The sequence below is a fragment of the Pygocentrus nattereri genome, chromosome 13, assembly GCF_015220715.1.
Source record: "Pygocentrus nattereri isolate fPygNat1 chromosome 13, fPygNat1.pri, whole genome shotgun sequence".
Classification (NCBI taxonomy): Eukaryota; Metazoa; Chordata; class Actinopteri; order Characiformes; family Serrasalmidae; genus Pygocentrus; species Pygocentrus nattereri.
In genome coordinates, this window is record NC_051223.1 from 23,259,889 (window position 1) to 23,277,171 (window position 17,283).

At 42.7% G+C, this 17,283-nt stretch overlaps 1 protein-coding gene across 1 annotated transcript in view; it reads left to right on the forward strand.

Annotated features, from left to right (window-relative positions):
- si:ch73-127m5.1 (neurotrypsin) overlaps positions 1 to 17,283 on the forward strand; it is a 38,193-nt gene that overhangs the window by 13,021 nt on the left and 7,889 nt on the right. Inside the window, exons 3-10 of the mRNA XM_017681635.2 lie at positions 5,613 to 5,855; positions 6,326 to 6,464; positions 6,758 to 6,936; positions 8,489 to 8,636; positions 9,507 to 9,685; positions 11,293 to 11,434; positions 13,747 to 13,958; positions 14,975 to 15,116. Of these exons, the coding sequence (XP_017537124.1) occupies positions 5,613 to 5,855; positions 6,326 to 6,464; positions 6,758 to 6,936; positions 8,489 to 8,636; positions 9,507 to 9,685; positions 11,293 to 11,434; positions 13,747 to 13,958; positions 14,975 to 15,116 (1,384 nt within the window). The remainder of the gene's footprint in view (positions 1 to 5,612; positions 5,856 to 6,325; positions 6,465 to 6,757; positions 6,937 to 8,488; positions 8,637 to 9,506; positions 9,686 to 11,292; positions 11,435 to 13,746; positions 13,959 to 14,974; positions 15,117 to 17,283) is intronic.

The following is a 17,283-nucleotide window of genomic DNA, read 5'->3' on the forward strand; positions in this document are numbered from 1 at the left end:
CTCCTATAGAAAAGACTAGACTTGGAGAACTTTACACAGCAAGGTTCTTCTTAATGGTGCAGTAATTCTGGACTCAACTGATGTATAAAGAATTTGAATCTTTCTGTCATAACAACCAACTGCACAGTTGTTTTTGTGTGATGTGTAGGAGGAAAATGACTGGCAGAACAGTGCTACACATGAACATGCTCACTGGAAATAAAGTGGTATGCCCATCAGCAAGCACACATGATTGTCTTGTTTACTTGCTACTAACTTTTACAGACAGGTTGCTGTAAATATTTTTCAATCCAGTGATTATCTTGCTCTGAACAGCTCATTGTTGTCACAATGTACAGAGCAAGCAACTGCTTGCTACTTGAAACTAGCTGGCATATAGCTTGTCAAAGTTTGTTTCCCACAGGACTGTTAAAACCAGCGCATGAATGTGTAGCAACCTGGTAGTTTAGATAACCAGAGTGTACCTGACAAAAGTCTGATAGTTGTGGCCTTCTTAACATGCAGTACACATCAGGGAGTCTATGGACCACAGTGGATGGAGGCTTATGGTGTGTTGATACACTATTGGTCTTAAATGCTCTTCATCAGGAAGTTAAATAAAATTGTGCCAATATAGGATTTAAAGGAAATAATTTACAATTTAATTGTCCAGTGCCTTCTGTTATAAGTGAATTTTGAATCAGCATGTTTTCTGTTCTTTTCCAAGAACAAGTTGAAACATATTAAAATTATTATTCAATCCACAGTAATTAGCCATACATCACAGCAAAAGTTGAACAAAAACTGGACTTTTACTTTAACATGAAGGACCTACATTTGCGATGCTCCTCTGATGAAAACCATTTGCCAACATGTGTTGGATTTAGAAATATATGTGTCCCAGTCAGCACTCAGTGAGCCTGTTTACACCTTGCATTGACATTTCAATGTCTACATCATATCTTGATAAACTTTGCCTGGATTCCATTTACACTTTTCACTGAAGCGCATCCCCAGTGGGACCAGATAAGATCTAATTGTACTTTCCCTGCATGAAACCTACATCAACACATGCGTTGTTCTGCTTTACCTTTGTTTCCTTGTTTCCTTTTTTTTCCATTACGGTACGGGTTGACAAGCTCTACTTTGACACTTTCATTGACCCAGAATGCAAGATTTGAGGATAACTTTAGTCCTTTGTATCATCCATTTTGCATTTCCTTGTTAATCGTCTCACCTGGTAGTCAGCATTTGGCAAACACCTGGGTAACATTTTACAGTAAGTTTCCCTGTATCTATTAACATTACTTCAGAGAGTAATAAGCATAACTAAACAGTTAAGTCCCTTCCTGGATCGGGGCCTTGTTGTGGCGGAAGGGCTTGTGTGGTCTAGGGATCTTCAGAGCTAAGTCGTCGGGAGCAATATGCTCTTGGTAGGGTCTCCGAGGGCGAACAGGTCTGGAGTGAAGACCCAGACTAACACGATCCAAAGTTTATCTCCATGCATATCGTGCATAAAAAATTGTGTACCCTGCCCGGGAAAGGGTCACCGGGACCTACGCCTGGAGCCAGGCCTGGGGGTAGTGTTCCACTGCGAGCGCCTGGTGGCCAGGCAGCCCACGTAGTCCGGCCGGGCTCAGCCCAAAGAGGCAACGTGGGGAGGCCATGTGGGCCCACCACCTGCAAGGTCCAGCATGGCGGAAACTGGCTCTTGGTACATGGAATGTAACCTCACTGGGGGGGAAGGAGCCGGAACATGTGCAGGAGGTTGAGAGGTACCAACTAGATATAGTTGGGCTCACCACCACCCACAGTGTCCATCCAAACTCCTGGATAGGGGTTGGTCTCTCTCCTACTCAGGGGTTGCACAGGGTGAGAGGTGCCGGGCGGGTGTGGGGATACTCACAAGTCCCCAGCTGGTGACCAGGCAGTTGGAGTTTGTCCTGGTGGATGAGAGGTTCGCCTCAATGCAAATTAAAATCGCAAAGAGGAAAACTTTGACTGTTGTCTGTGCGTATGCACCAAACAACAGGTCAGAGTATTCGGCCTTCCTGGAGTGAGTGGGCGGGGTTCTGGAAAGGGTCCTGCCTACAGAATCCATAGTCCTACTGGGAGACTTCAATGCTCACGTTGGCAATGACTGGGAGAGGCGTGTTTGGGAAGAACGGCCTGCCCGATCTAAACCTGAATGGTGAATTGTTATTGGACTTCTGTGCCAGGCATGGATTGTCCATAATGAACACCAAGTTCGAACACAAGGATGTTCATAAGTGTACATGGTACCAGAGCTCCTTGGGTCAAAGGTCAATGATCGACTTTGTTGTTGTTTCATCTGACTTGGGACCATATGTTCTGGACACTAGGGTGAAGAGAGGTGCTGAGCTGTCAACTGATCACCATCTGGTGGTGAGTTGGATCAGATGGCAGGGAAGACTGATGGTCAGATCCGGTAGGCCCAAGCGAATAGTGAGGCCCCTGTTCGGAATGATTTCAACTCCCACCTCTGGGATAGCTTTTCTCATGTCCCGGAGGAGGTAGGGGACATGGAGTCTGAATGGACCCTGTTCAAAACCTCCATTGTGGAAGCTGCCAGGCGTAGCTGTGGCCAAATGCTTGTAGGTGCCTGTCGGGGCGGTAACCCAAGAACCTCCTGGTGGACACCGGTGGTGAGGGAGGCCGTCAAGCTGAAGAAAGAGGCCTTTAGGGACTGGTTGGCCCAAAGGACTCCCGATTCAGCAGATAGGTACCGACAGGTAAAAAAGGTGGCAGCTGCAACGGTGGCAGAAGCAAAATCCAGGGCATGGGAGGCGTTTGGTGAGGCCTTGGAAAAAGACTTTCATTCGGCCTCAAAGAGGTTCTGGCAACTCAGGAGGGGTCAGGGTGGCTGCGCCCAAGCTGTATTCGGCAAGGGTGGAGAAACTCTGACTTCGAATGATATTGTCGGTCGGTGGAAGGAGCACTTTGAGGAACTTCTTAATCCTGGAGACGTGCCTCCCTCACGGGAGTTAGGGCCAGAGGCTTCTGGGGGGTCAAGTTCCATTTCCCTGGTGGAGGTCACTGAGGTAGTTGGTAAGCTCCTCAGTGGTAAGGCACCGGGTGGATGAGATTCGTCCAGAAAGGCTTAAGGCTCTGGATATTGTGGGGCTGTCATGGCTAACACGCCTCTGCAATATTGCATGGACCTCGGGAACAGTACCCTTGGACTGGCAGACTGGGGTGGTGGTCCCTATTTTTAAAAAGGGGGACCGGAGGGTGTGTGCCAATTATCGGGGTATCACACTGCTCAGCCTCCCTGGGAAAGTCTATGCAAATGTGCTGGAAAGGAGACTCCGACCGATAGTTGAACCTCAGATTGAGGAGGAACAATGTGGATTCCATCCCGGCCGTGGAACAATAGATCAGCTTTTCACCCTCTCACAGTTTGTTGAGGGGGCATGGGAGTTTGCCAACCCAGTCTACATGTGTTTTGTGGACTTGGAGAAGGCTTATGACCGTGTTCCTCGAGATATCTTGTGGGAGGTCCTCCGGAAGTATGGGGTGCCGGGGCTACTACTCCGGGCTATCCAATCTCTGTACTCCTGGAGTGAGAGCTGTGTCCGTATACTCGGCATTAAGTCAGACTCTTTCAGTGTTAGCGTTGGACTTCGCCAGGGTTGTGCTCTGTCTTCACTCTTGTTTGTGATATTCATGGGCAGAGTGTCAGGGCATAGCCGGGGTCAGGAGGGCATTATGTGTGGAGGCCGGAGGGTGGCATCTCTGCTATTTGCAGATGATGTTGTTCTTTTGGCGGAATCACATGGATGCCTCCAGCGCTCACTGGAGCGGTTTGCAGCTGAGTGTGAAGCGGTTGGTATGCGGATCAGCACCTCCAAGTCTGAGTCCATGGTCTTGGTCCGGAAAAGGATGGCATGCCCACTCCAGGTAAGGGGAAAGGACCTGCCCCAGGTGGAGGAGTTTAAGTATCTTGGGGTCTTGTTCACAAGTGACGGGAAGAGGGATCGTGAGATCGGCCGTAGGCTGGGACAGGCAGCAGCAGTAATGCGGTCACTGTACCGGACTGTAGTGGTGAAGAGGGAGTTGAGCCAAAAGGCGAAGCTCTCTGTTTACCGGTCGATCTACATCCCAACCCTCACCTATGGTCATGAGCTGTGGGTAATGACCGAAACAACGAGATCGCGAATACAAGCGGCGGAAATGAGCTTTCTTCGTCGGGTGGCGGGCTACACGCTCTGCGATAGAGTGAGGAGCTCGGTCATCCTGAAGGAGCTCAGAGTAGAGCCGCTACTCCTCCGCATTGAGAGGAGCCAGCTGAGGTGGTTCAGGCATCTGATCCGGATGCCCCCTGGACGCCTCCCGGTGGGGGTGTTCCAGGCATGGCCTACCGGGACAAGACCCCGGGGTCGCCCTAGGACCCGCTGGAGGGATTATGTCTCCAAGTTGGCCTGGGAGCGGCTTGGGGTCCCCGGGAATGAGCTGGAGGAAGTTGCGGGGGACAGGGTCATCTGGGATTCTCTGCTCTCCCAACTGCTACCGCGACCCTGTTTGGACTAGCGGTCAATGATGATGATGATGATGATGATGATAAACAGTTATGTAATGTACCAATTTATCATTAACTTAATTAAGAAGTTTAGAATCATTACTAAATGGTTAATTAATACCTCAATGAGTCATTAACTAATAATAGTAATGACAATAGCATTAAGAGCATATTGTTTTAGATTTTATGAAGTAGTTTACTAGTGTTAATGTGCTAATTAATAGGATTAATCAATTATGGCTATAAGAAATAAGAACTTATTTACAGTTTATTGAAGTCTATGTCAAATGAAATCTTAATGTCTTAGTAATACTGATGTGTGTGTGTGTGTGTGTGTGTGTGTGTGTGTGTGTGAGTTGCCTTGTAAAGCCTGATATAGTTTGAAAGTCAAAGGAGGAGTAAGGTGTGGTTTCAAAGGAGTTTTTCGTCATATATTTTTTATGATCAGAGTTGGTGACACGAGGCCTATGCAGCATCACAATGGCAGCATACTACTATGTTGTTGGGATATCACCACTATAAGCTAATTTTATTTTTTATATTCAGCCAGAAAAATAGCACAATCACAATTATACAGTTACAATTATAATGGGAGTGTGCTTGCAAGGGCCCTCTAGTGGTTCAGGTCCATTAAACCCATCATATGATTCGGGACTTCTGACAATAGTCGATTATTTTCTCACATTCTTTGAGGACGTCTGTCACCATATTTTGACTAAGTTGAATACTCTGTGCACTTGTAGATTCATCCATTCAGGCAGGTCTGAAGCATAGTTGATGTGATACAATCTTCTGCTTGTTCCATGCAATTACTTGTTTCCACCAGAGAGTTCTCCATATCCCCAAACCTTACACATTGCAACTCATTGTGATGAAGAATCATCTTTGAACACCTCCAAATGTAGTTAGAGTGATTTAATCATGATCTGGATCCTGTGGGTGTTTACACCTGCTTTTCTTATGGTCAAGTGAAATGTTGATCCAGTCACCAAAAATGCAGGGTGTAAACAGGCCAAATGAGCCTGGGAGAATGTAACATGCTCAGTCTTTAATGTGCTATGGCTACATTTTTGTTTTCTTCTCTCTTCTGCAGTTCCTCTGTCATGCTCAGAGGGTTTTACTGAGCTGGGCTACTACAACGGCACTGTGTCTCAGACAGACTCGGGCTCTCCCTGTCTGAAGTGGACCGAGTTCCCCGATTATGTGCAGCAGTATCCTGGCCGAGGATTGGGGGAGCACAGCTACTGCAGAAACCCTGACCGCGAGTCCAACCCCTGGTGCTTCTTTAGACAGAGCTCTGGGGCCATCGGCTGGGCTTACTGCGACTGCCACCAGGGTAAGGGCTGCCAGGGCCTATTGTTTAATCATAATAATAGGGGTCATATGCAAATCAGATTAGCTTCTTTCACCTTGTTAGAAATAGGGCTACATTGTTCAATTTTCCATATTTGCTTCTGACTGAATATTTCACTGTGAACGTTTTTTTTTTTGATGAACTGTTTCACTGTGAACAAATAAAACAGTTCTTCTACTGAGAGATGTACTATTTTTGAAAACCAAATACCTCTTTGACATTTGAAGAATGCTGTTCGTTAAGTTAGTCAGCAGGGATGCTAGCAGGGTGAGTATAATGTGGAGATTCTCAGTGCATTAGTCATTCTTATTTATAGTCAGGTACTGTAGTATACCTGAGTCTCTCTCGCTCTCTCTCTCTCTCTCACTCTCTCTCTCTCTCTCTCTCTCTCTCTTTGTCTCTCTCTCTCTCTCTCTTTTTCTTTCTCTGTGTCTCTCTATCTCTGTGTTCAGGTGCAGTCAGGCTGGTGGGAAGCTCCTCCTCTAAGAGTGGCCGTCTAGAGGTGTACTTGAATGGCCAGTGGGGGTCTGTGTGTGACACTCACTGGACTGACCGTGATGCCAGTGTGGTCTGTAGACAACTTGGTCTCGGGTATGAATGGAAAATTAATTTTACATGTATTTTTATAATAATAAAGTATTGCGCTGTGAACTACTGTGGTGTAAACTATAAATTACAGCTATGAGGCTTTGAGTGCATGTAGGTACTTTGTCTAATGTATAGCTGCATATGTGTTGTATATATGAGCTTTGCCATAAGAATATAAAACATCTTCAATGCCTACCTTAACTGTAATATAAGTTATTAGTAGTCTAGCGTGGGTGTTTAGTCTGAGGGAAGCAGCAAAAGCAGTATGACCTTATGCCTGTGTGTGTCTGCTGCAGTGAAATCGGCACGGCGCTTCAGCACTCCTACTTCGGCCCCGGCTCCGGCCTCTTCCACTACGCTCGGCTTGGCTGCCGTGGCAACGAAAGATCCCTTTTGGAGTGCAGGAGCAGGAAGTTTGTTACTAGCGACTGTAACCATGGCAATGAGGCCGGCCTGGTGTGCGCCCCACCTGAAGGTCAGTAAGATTCTAAGCGAGACGCTGGAAGCTGTGAACCTTTTGTGCGACAGACAGACAAACAGCCTGCTGCATCAAAGTGTTTACGAAAAGAACTTTGTTCTCAGCCACATACAGAAAAAGTATGTGCAGAGAAAAGGAGAGTTACAGAGGCAAAGACAGGAGGTGGGTGGAGGAGAGAGTTAGGCAGAATCTTCTGTTGTCTGTTATATGGTTTAATTAATTTTCCCTTTGAGATAAAACTTCAAACATTAGCACTGATATTACTTCATGTTTAATGTTTGTATCTAGTTTGAAAAAGCTGTGTATTTTAGAGAAAAAAGAGAACCACCAGAACATCTCAGAAGTGGCTATAGAAATTCAGTGGAGGAAGAAATGGGAAGTTAAGGAGAATATTAAGCAAACAAATCATGCTAAGTGAGAGAATGAGAGTGAGCAATGTAGACAGAAACGATATACGATGAAAAGGCTGGAAAGCAGTGGCTAATGATTTTGTGGTTACCTGCTGTGAGGACACAGAGAGGCAGATATGCTTGATTAGCCTATTCCATTATGCTTGTTTGTGTTTTCAAGGCTGACAAGCATCTATAATGAATCACCATAATACTGATTCCACAGACAGGTCATCAATGTTAAATGTAACATGTACAGTACCTACCTTTTTTGTTTTGCATGTCCACCAGTATGTGTGTGCTGTTCACCGCACCCTCCAAATTAATGTTGGAATGTTTAATGACACATAAACACTTTTGTTGCAGATATATCTATAAAATGATTCTAAGGTGTTGCTACTACTCTGCAGTTTTACAGCTTTTAAAAAAAATGTAAGAATGTGTTAAAAAATGTAGACATATTCAGACTGACTGAGAAATGCATCTCATTCTCGCCTTCTGTAATAATTCTGATTCTTTAGATCCCAAATGAATCTGAGCTCTGTGTAAAATTAGGGGGCATCAAAGAGGAGAAAACGAATCTAGCTACGTAAATCATGATGAAAGCAGGCAAACAAAGAAGAATAAACGATTGCCTAAGCAGCACCGGTTTCAAGACACCAACAGCTATTACTCTTAGTTGGCTAGTTAATGAAGCTGGTTACAGAAATGTTAGCTATGAAAATCTCACATTTGGTGTCACGGCTCAGGAAACTGATACAATGAAAGACTACCAACCTTGAGCCAGTCAAGGAGGGGTCCTTTTCAGTTACCCAATAAACTACCTTCTTGTGATGTGTTATGGCTGTTTTTAGTGACTGTTCCATGAAGTTATCACAAAGTTGAGATGCTTGCAATTTTTGCTACAGAGTTTTAATTAAGTTGTGGGCTGCTGTACATTATGCAATTAAAGTGCAATTTAGATTGATGTAGGTTTCAAGCAACGAAAGCCTGGTTTGTAGTTCTTAATACTTCATTCTACATGTATAGTTATTATTCAATTATTGTATATAAAACAGCAGCAGTCATTAACTTTATAAGTATGTAAAACTTTGAATGATATATCAGCACAATTGTTGAATGTTATGTGTAATGCAAAAGTGCCCTGGCCTCCTTATCAGGTACCGGCCCTCCTCTGAGACTGGTAGGTGGAGAAGAGGACTTTGAGGGGAGAGTGGAAGTCTACCATGATGGACGCTGGGGAACAATATGCGATGACCAGTGGGATGACATGGATGCTGAGGTGGTCTGCAGGCAGCTTGGACTGGGGTGAATATATCAGTTCCTCACTCGTAAATACATAACTTAGATTAATTTCATAGTAGTTACCAATAATTTGTAGCAGTTACACAACAATAGGTTATAACATTAACCTCTTATAATCACAGGCTTATTGCATCCTAAAGTTTATTATGCAGTAATTGCATGGATTAAAATACAAACTGGTTATTCTTAGGTTAAATAAAAGTTTTTACCTTGCTCCGAAACTATCACAGTGCATCCAACAATAAAGACAGCATTGTACTTCTTTTACATATTAATAGAAAACACTGTAACACACAGAAAGCTCCAAATCAGCTTGCAGGTCCAGCATGCAGGTCCATATTTTACATGTGGACACAAACACATCTCAACAACTCTGGAGACACATTTAATGATATTTCCAGCATTCCAATATTCTGTATAGCCTTTACAGCATTTTAGAATGTTAAATTCAGATATTAACACAGAAGAGCACTTGGTAAATTTTTTCATCCCAGTGGATAAGAGCACTCTTATTTCTCTGTGTTTGTGTATGTGTGTGTAAGAAGGGATGGAGAGAGACTGAATAATTGATATCATGCTGTGGTATTTTTACTCTGTTACAGAGTCTTAGATATGTTGTTGCAGCAGCATTGAAAATACAAAACTTTTAGACAGCACTGGGACCGAGTCATTGAGTTTAAACAGCAGCTCAAAGCGCATGTGTTTATAAAGTCAGTTGGTGGTGAAGAACAGAAAGTCCCCTTGATGCCAAATGCCCATCCTCCCAGTGTTGTTGCTTCAAAGTTTGTGCCAGTGGAGAGAACCATGAATATGACATAAGATTCAAGAGTGTAAGTGCTTGTGTGAGTGCTTGTGTGCTGTGTTTGTGTTCAGGGGCATCCCAAAGGCCTGGTCGTGGGCTCATTTCGGGCAGGGCAGCGGGCCAATCCAGCTGGACGCTGTGCAGTGTACAGGGAATGAGCTCTCTTTGGATGAGTGCCCTCACAGTGGCTGGGAACAGCATAACTGTGACCACATGGAGGACGCTGGAGTGTCTTGCAACCCCTACACAGGTCAGGATGCACATGCATAATTTGTTTCAGTCTACACTGTGATTAAATGAAGAATATAGGCTTTCATCCAGTGACAGTGCATCATAATGTGATCTGAAAGTGGCAATTCTACTGCATTGTTTTTGGAAGGTTAGACTATAATTGATTATAATGATATTCAATAAGGTATACACATTACCGAACATTTTGGCCAAAATAACCGCATTTTCAATACTAAATATTAGGGGCCAGATAATTAGATTTGATCAGATATTTCAAACCGACATTTGATGATTTCATGTTGTATTTCAGAAGAGTAGAACATTTAGGTGTCTCAACCTTGTCTTGGACTTGATAGTATTTGTACTTGTCTCGGTCTTGGCCATTGGTCTCACCAAATTTGTCACAAAATAATGTATATTTGTATTTTGTTGCTTTTAACATGTCACCAATGCACACTGACTTACACTCAGGTAATTTAAAACCAGATCATAGCACCAGTTTGTGTTTGATTTAGCCAGTTGACATTGGTTGGATTCATTCAGGGCAGGCACTGAACAGCAAAAAACTCAGGGTGATGAAACCACCTCCATAAGAGCAGCTTGAAATTCAAGCACTGGGACAGGACGAATAAACTGGCACAGAAGAAGCAGCTCGGTGAGCCGGCAATGGAACATTACAGAGAGCCAGCACTGGAGCGGCTTGAAAAATCAGAATTGGAGCAGCCTGCATGACCACTACTGGAGCCCTTTGTGAAACTCGCTGGGGCTCTCCAGAGCACAGGGCAGCAGTATGGGAAATGGTTCTGGATCGCTGTAGTTGTCCAGACACTGTGGTGGACTCTATGCCTGCTGTCAGGGCCAGAGTCATATTGGTAGCTGCCACCCTAGTTTGCCTTTGACCATTTGTTCAAGGAAGAGGTCCCAGAACTTGGCCAGTGAGTGCATAGCATGATCCTGACAAGCCCACATTTAGATTGCCTACTCCAAGGCAGTCCCTCATAGCAGTGAAACTATGAAAGCCACTTTGGTCTTCTCAAAGCAGAAAGAGCTACTATAATGGGCTAGATAGTAGAGGCACTTACCCACAACCTCCCTGCACCTTTGCGTACAGGCGATGGGGAGCAGGGCATGGTGGCAGCCATGTGGAGTATGCTGCTCACTGCAGCCTTCATTGGTAAAGTCTTCTGTAAGGCTTGGTGTTTATAGGCAGGTGGCATGTGCAGAATAGCTTTTTAGGGCAAATCTGATACTCATAATCATCACAAGCAGGGGTCAAAAAACAGGCAAGCAGGTACACAGGGAAACATGTATGATTGTTGGTCCAGTTACTTTTGAGCACTGCCAAATGGTAGGGCTATGTATGAAAAATGGTTGTAATTCCTGTATCATTCAACTAATGTATGCATGTAAATACCCCCAAATTTAAAATGAAAGTGCGCTTTGAGCTTATATTTATAATTTGATGTCCACTCTGATATGCAGCGGTCAGTGTCCAAATATTTATGATCCTGGGTGTATCTGCTGAGATACACAACCACAATAGATATCATAATGCAGTAATATATGGCATAGATGTCATGATGCAGCAATAGATGTACAGCAGTCTCCTGAACTGGTGTGCTGCAGATGGAGTTGTGAGGCTGGTGGATGGAGATAACCCGTGGGAGGGCCGTCTGGAGGTGTATCACTCTGGAGACTGGGGCACAGTGTGTGATGACAACTGGACTGAGCAGCATGCACAGGTGGTGTGCAGACAGCTTGGATTCAGGTACTACTCTTCAGCTGGTAACTTGTGCATAATAATCACATTATTATCTTGAAATAAATACTACAGTTGATTTATTATAATGTCTGCAATGATAATGACCAGAACACTCTGTAATGCTGATGTTAATAAGCCAGTAGTAACCACTTAGCATTATGTAACCATGCTCGTGCTATCACTGTTAATACATACATTGTCGTTAGAGCCTGACTGATACAGGATTTTGAAATGTCATGTACGTCCAATATATCAGCTGAAATACTTTTTTTTCTTCACACATGCATAGGATAAACACAGATTTTCAGTAACATTTGTTATGTGTAGTTATAGTGCATATACACTATTGCTGAAATGTTGAGAATCACTTGATTATACAATGTTAATTACAAGTGGTTTATATATATATATATAAACCACTGTTTTCACACATGTACGTGAGTACACACCTCACATTTCTGCAAATATGTTATATACTTTCATCGGACACTATAGGAATGAAACTTGGAGACAACTTAAAGTAGTCAGTGTTCACCTTGTATAGCAGTATAGATTTACTGTGTTGTGAAAATAACTCAGCACACACGTCAACATGTCAACACAAGTGAGTACACCTCACAATGAACATGTCCAAATTGTGCTCAAAGTGTCAATATTTTGTGTGACCACCATCGTTATCTGGCACTTCCTTAACCCTCTTGGGTGTGGAATTCACCAGAGCTGCACAGGTTGCTACTGGAATCCTCTTCCACCCCTCCATCATGACATCACGGAGATGGCGGATGTTATACACCTTGCGCTCCTCCTCCTTCCACTTGAGGAAGCCCCACAGGTGCTCAATTGGGTTTTACATCTTAAAACATATTTGGCCAGTCCATCACCTTTACCTTCAGCAAGGCAGTTGTCATTTTAGAGGTGTGTTTGGGGTCGTTATTGTGTTGGAAAACTGCCATGCAGTGCAGTTTCCGAAGGAAGCGGATCATGCTCTGCTTCACAATGTCACAGTACATGTTGGAATTCATGTTTTCCTCAATGAAGCTCACCTCTCCATTGCTGGCAGCACTCATGCAGCTCTAGACCATAATACTACCACCAACATGCTTGACTGTAGGCAAGAGACCAAGTTGTCTTGGTACTCCTCACCAGGGAGCCACCACACATGCTGGACACCATCTGAGTCAAACAAATGTATCTTGGTCTCGTCAGACCACAGGACATGGATCCAGTAATCCATGTTCTGGGACTGCTTGTCTTCAGCAAACTGTTTGCGGGTTTTCTTGTGCATCAGCTTCAGAAGAGGCTCCTTTCTGGCCATGCAGACTGAGCTGATGCATTGTGCAACATGGTCTGAGCACTGACAAGCTGACCTCCCACTTCTTCAACATCTGCAGCAATGCTGGCAGCACTCATATGTCTATTTTTTGAAGTCAACCTCTGAATATAACACTGAACATGTGGACTCAACTTCTTTGGTTGACCCTGGTGAGGCCTGTCCCAAGTGTTACCTGTCCTGGAAAACCACTGTATGACCTTGGCCTCCGTGCTATAGCTCAGTTTTAGAGTGTTAACAATCTTCTTATAGCCTAGGCCATCTTTGTGGAGACCAGCAATTCTGTTTCTCACATCCTCAGAGACTTCTTTGCTATTGTACCCAAAACACCAAATGTAACAGCCCTGCTCCCCATTCACACCTGGAACCTTGTAACTCTAATGAGTCGGGACAACGACACAATTGGGCACAATTTAGACATGTTCACTGTGAGGTGTACTCACTTGTGTTGCCAGCTATTTAGACATTAATGGCTGTGTGTTGAGTTATTTTCAGAGGACAGGAAGTCTATGCTGCTATACAAGCTGCACACTGACTACTTTAAATTATATCCAAGTTTAATTTCTATAGCGTTGTCCCATAAAAAGATGTAATAAAATATTTGCAGAAATGTGAGGAGTGTACGTGTATGTATGTGCGTATATATATACATATATATATATATATATATATATATATATATATATATATATATATATATATATATATATGTATATATATATATATACTTATACTCGCAGATGGTCAGTGTTTTTTAAGTGCTAAAATACAGATATCTATAATATGCTAAGTAAAAAGTAATGTGACATATTTTTTCAGTGTAAGATTAAATTTAGCCATATTGCCCCAACCTAGTTTCTACAAATAATTTAAACCTTTGAAATTGTAGAGTGCTAGCATTATGTATGGTGTCATCACAGGTTTTAAAACAGATGAATTGTGTATATATATTATTCCTCAGTAGACTGAAAGGTAAATGTGTATGCAGGGGGGGTGCGGAGGTGGCTCCTGCTGGCGTGTTTGGCGAGGGAGCAGGGCTGATCCTGCTGGATGATGTGCAGTGTGAGGGGACTGAGACATCTCTGCTGGAGTGTAAACACAGCATGTGGGGTCGACATGACTGTTCCCACAGTGAGGACGTGGGCATTCGCTGCCACAGAGCTGAGACCAATGAGGTGCCAGTGGCCTCAGAAACCACAGGTGGTTTTCCAACAATGTAGCAGATTATGTGTGTGTGAGTGTTTGTCTGTGTGTGTGTGTGTGAGTGTTTGTCTCTATGTGTGTGTGTGTGTGTTTGTGTGTGTGTGTGTGTGTGTGTGTGTGTGTGTGTATGAAGGTATGCATGTGGAAATTTTTGCAGAGATGCAGATGTGTAAGTGTGATAAATATGCTAATTTGTATCTCCAGAGTTACACGCTGAGACAGAAAGAGAGAGGGTGAGGAACTGTGTTGGAGGGGCTTTTGGGGCGGGGAGGCAGTTGGGCGCAGAGGGAATAGAAAGGGAGAGTAAAAGAGATTCAGGAGAGAAAGATGGGGAAAACAGAGAGAGATAGAAAGAGAGAAAGAGAGATTGTGCTGATGGACTCCATTACATGTACCTTTCTGTCCCCCTTTAAAATTCAGCAGGGATCTAAATGTCAGAGCGACTGTTGACTGTGGCCCAAAGGGCAGAATAAATACATACAGCATTTCAGCATCACAAGCATTCTCTGTGTCGATAAAGATTTCTATTAGAATTTCAATAATGCCATTTGTAGTCCTGAGTGACCACAGTGACCGCAGGCCTCCAGCTGACATTTGGCTGTGTAATGGCACACAGCTTATATTTACTGTTTTTTCAGTCAGTGAATCTAAGTAACATCACATTTAACTGTGGAAGGTTTAATTTTTTACTCTATTCTTTAGCAGTTTGATTACATGCTCTCATCATCATTTTAATGAGCTGATGTCATATTTTCAAGTGTAGCCATAAGCATTATTTGAACTTGCTAAATAGTTGTGGAAAAGCAAGCTGTTGGTGGTAGACAGTGTATCTTATTAACATTCTTTGGGGGCTTCCTTTGTTATCTAATGCAAGCACATTTTCATTAGCTTTGCTTCTTCTTACTCATCTCTACACAGTCTGAGGGAAGTGATGTGCTGTTGAGATAATAAGATGCTTGATAAACAAGCTATTTACCTAAGTGTGACCTCTGAATGATTTTGGGTTCTCTCAGGTGTTCTGATACGGCTGGTGGGAGGTGACAGCAGGAAGGAGGGCAGAGTGGAGGTCTTCCTGAATGGAGAGTGGGGCAGCATCTGTGATTCTGGCTGGAATGATGTCAGTGCTGCCGTGGTCTGTAGACAACTAGGATTCATGTAAGGATCTGCTTGTATTGACTGATTGTCTGTCTAAAATTTCTGGACACAACTAGCGTCATTTTATACATATACTACTTTAATGAATAAATGTAGAATACTGATACTGATAAAATCTAAGAATAATGAAGGGTTGATATACAATGATAATATTTTCATTTACATTGATTCATTTAGCAGGCACTTTACCCAAAATATAGTGTTTTTAAACACTGTGTCCACCGACTGTCCGCTGTATTAGGCAGAGTTACCTTGTTGGTCCACCTTGTAGATGTAAAGTCAAAGACAATAGCTCATCTGCTGCTGAACAGTGTTGTGTTGGTCATCATCTAGTCCTTCATCAGTGGTGACAGGATGCTGCCCACAGGATGCTGTTACATCAGTGTCACTGCAGTGCTGAGAATGATCCACCACCCAAGTTATACCTGCTCTGTGGTTGTCCTATGGTGGTCCTGACCATTAAAAAACAAGGTAAAAAGAAGCTAAAAAGTATGCAGAGAAATAGATGGACTGCAATATGTAATTATAGATCTACGAAGTGCTCCTGTATGGTAAGTGGAGCTGATAAAATGGATAAATAGTGTAGATACAAGGAGGTATATTTAATGAAGTGACTGGTCAGTGCATATACACACAGTGAACCCTTTAGAATGACAGTTTTCTGCATAAGTTGATCATAAAAAATGTAATCTGTTCTTCATCTTAGTTACAAGTACAGACAAACACAATGTGCTAAAACTAATACCACAATTATACAATTCTAATCTTTCATGTCTTAATTAGCTGCTGGAAGAATAAATGAACTTTTTGGATTTAATAACTGGTTGAACCTACTTTGACAGCAATAACTCCAAGCCAGCGCTTCCAGTAGCTTCGGATCAGACCTGCACAATGTTCAAGAGGAAAATTGGGTCATTAGTCTTTACAGAGGCTCTTGTGAGGTTATCTCCACAGCATATCTGTTGGGCTAAGGTCTGGACTCTGACTGGGCCACTCCAAAAGGTGGATTTATTCTTTTGAAGCCATTCTGTAATAGATTTATTTAGATGTTTAGGGTTATTGTCCTGTTACATCACCCGGCTTCTTCTGAGCTTCAGCTGACAGACAGCCACTTTGAGACAATCCTGTAGGATACCTTGATAAACTATTTAATTTATTTCTTTGCCCTTGTACAAGCCCAGAAGAAGCAAAACAGTTCAAACCTTGATGCTCCCCCCACCATACTTCACTGTTGGGAACACATGTTGGTATGCAGCAATTTTTATGGCATATGTAAGGCAATTCAAGCTTAGTTTCAGTAATTAGAACAATTCAAGCTTAGTTTCATTACTCCATGGAACATTTTTACAGTATATATATAAATGCAAGTAATTCCAAAGGTTTTGCATAGATTTGTGCCACTGTATTTATATTGCATCTACAGGGACCAACTAGGTGGCTTTGTCTAATATAGTGGACAAGAAGTGTACACAGGGTTTAAAACTCAAGCAACACTGCTGTGTCCACTTGTACCAACACAACACCTAATAACATGTCACTGCCATGTTAGTGTCACTGAGAATGATCCATCAATCAATTAAACAGTTAACACATCTGTAGAAACTTTTAACCACAACTACTGTTTACTGTTTACTATTTGATAAATTACTGTTACTATCTGATAAATTTAACATATTGAAAATCTTCCATTATGGTTAATAGGTATGCACTAAAATTTGCAGAAAAATGCCACATTTAAGTTTGTTACTTATAAAAGTTGTGTAAACTTATTTTCACATGAGCAAAACATATAGTTTGACCTGGGATGTTCAAACTTTTATATACAATTATATGTGGTATCTGAAGCTGCTAAAATACACAATAATACATGGAATATTTTATATAATCACATTGATTGCAAATATTGATGTAATAAAGTATATTCAAGTGGAAATTATGAACTTATCTATTTTTTTCTGTGTAATAATTCTGAAAAAATTATTTACTAACTATACATAAATGCATAAAACTAGCTAATTAGTAATTTATATATTTCTGCCGAGGGAGCCCTCGAGCACCACTATGCATATAAACACCATCTGAAAAGCTGCTTGTCGTGACTGATGACACACATATTTTACCCTTTGGAGGCTTGTATGATGTGCTGTGCCAAGCCTGGCATATTCCT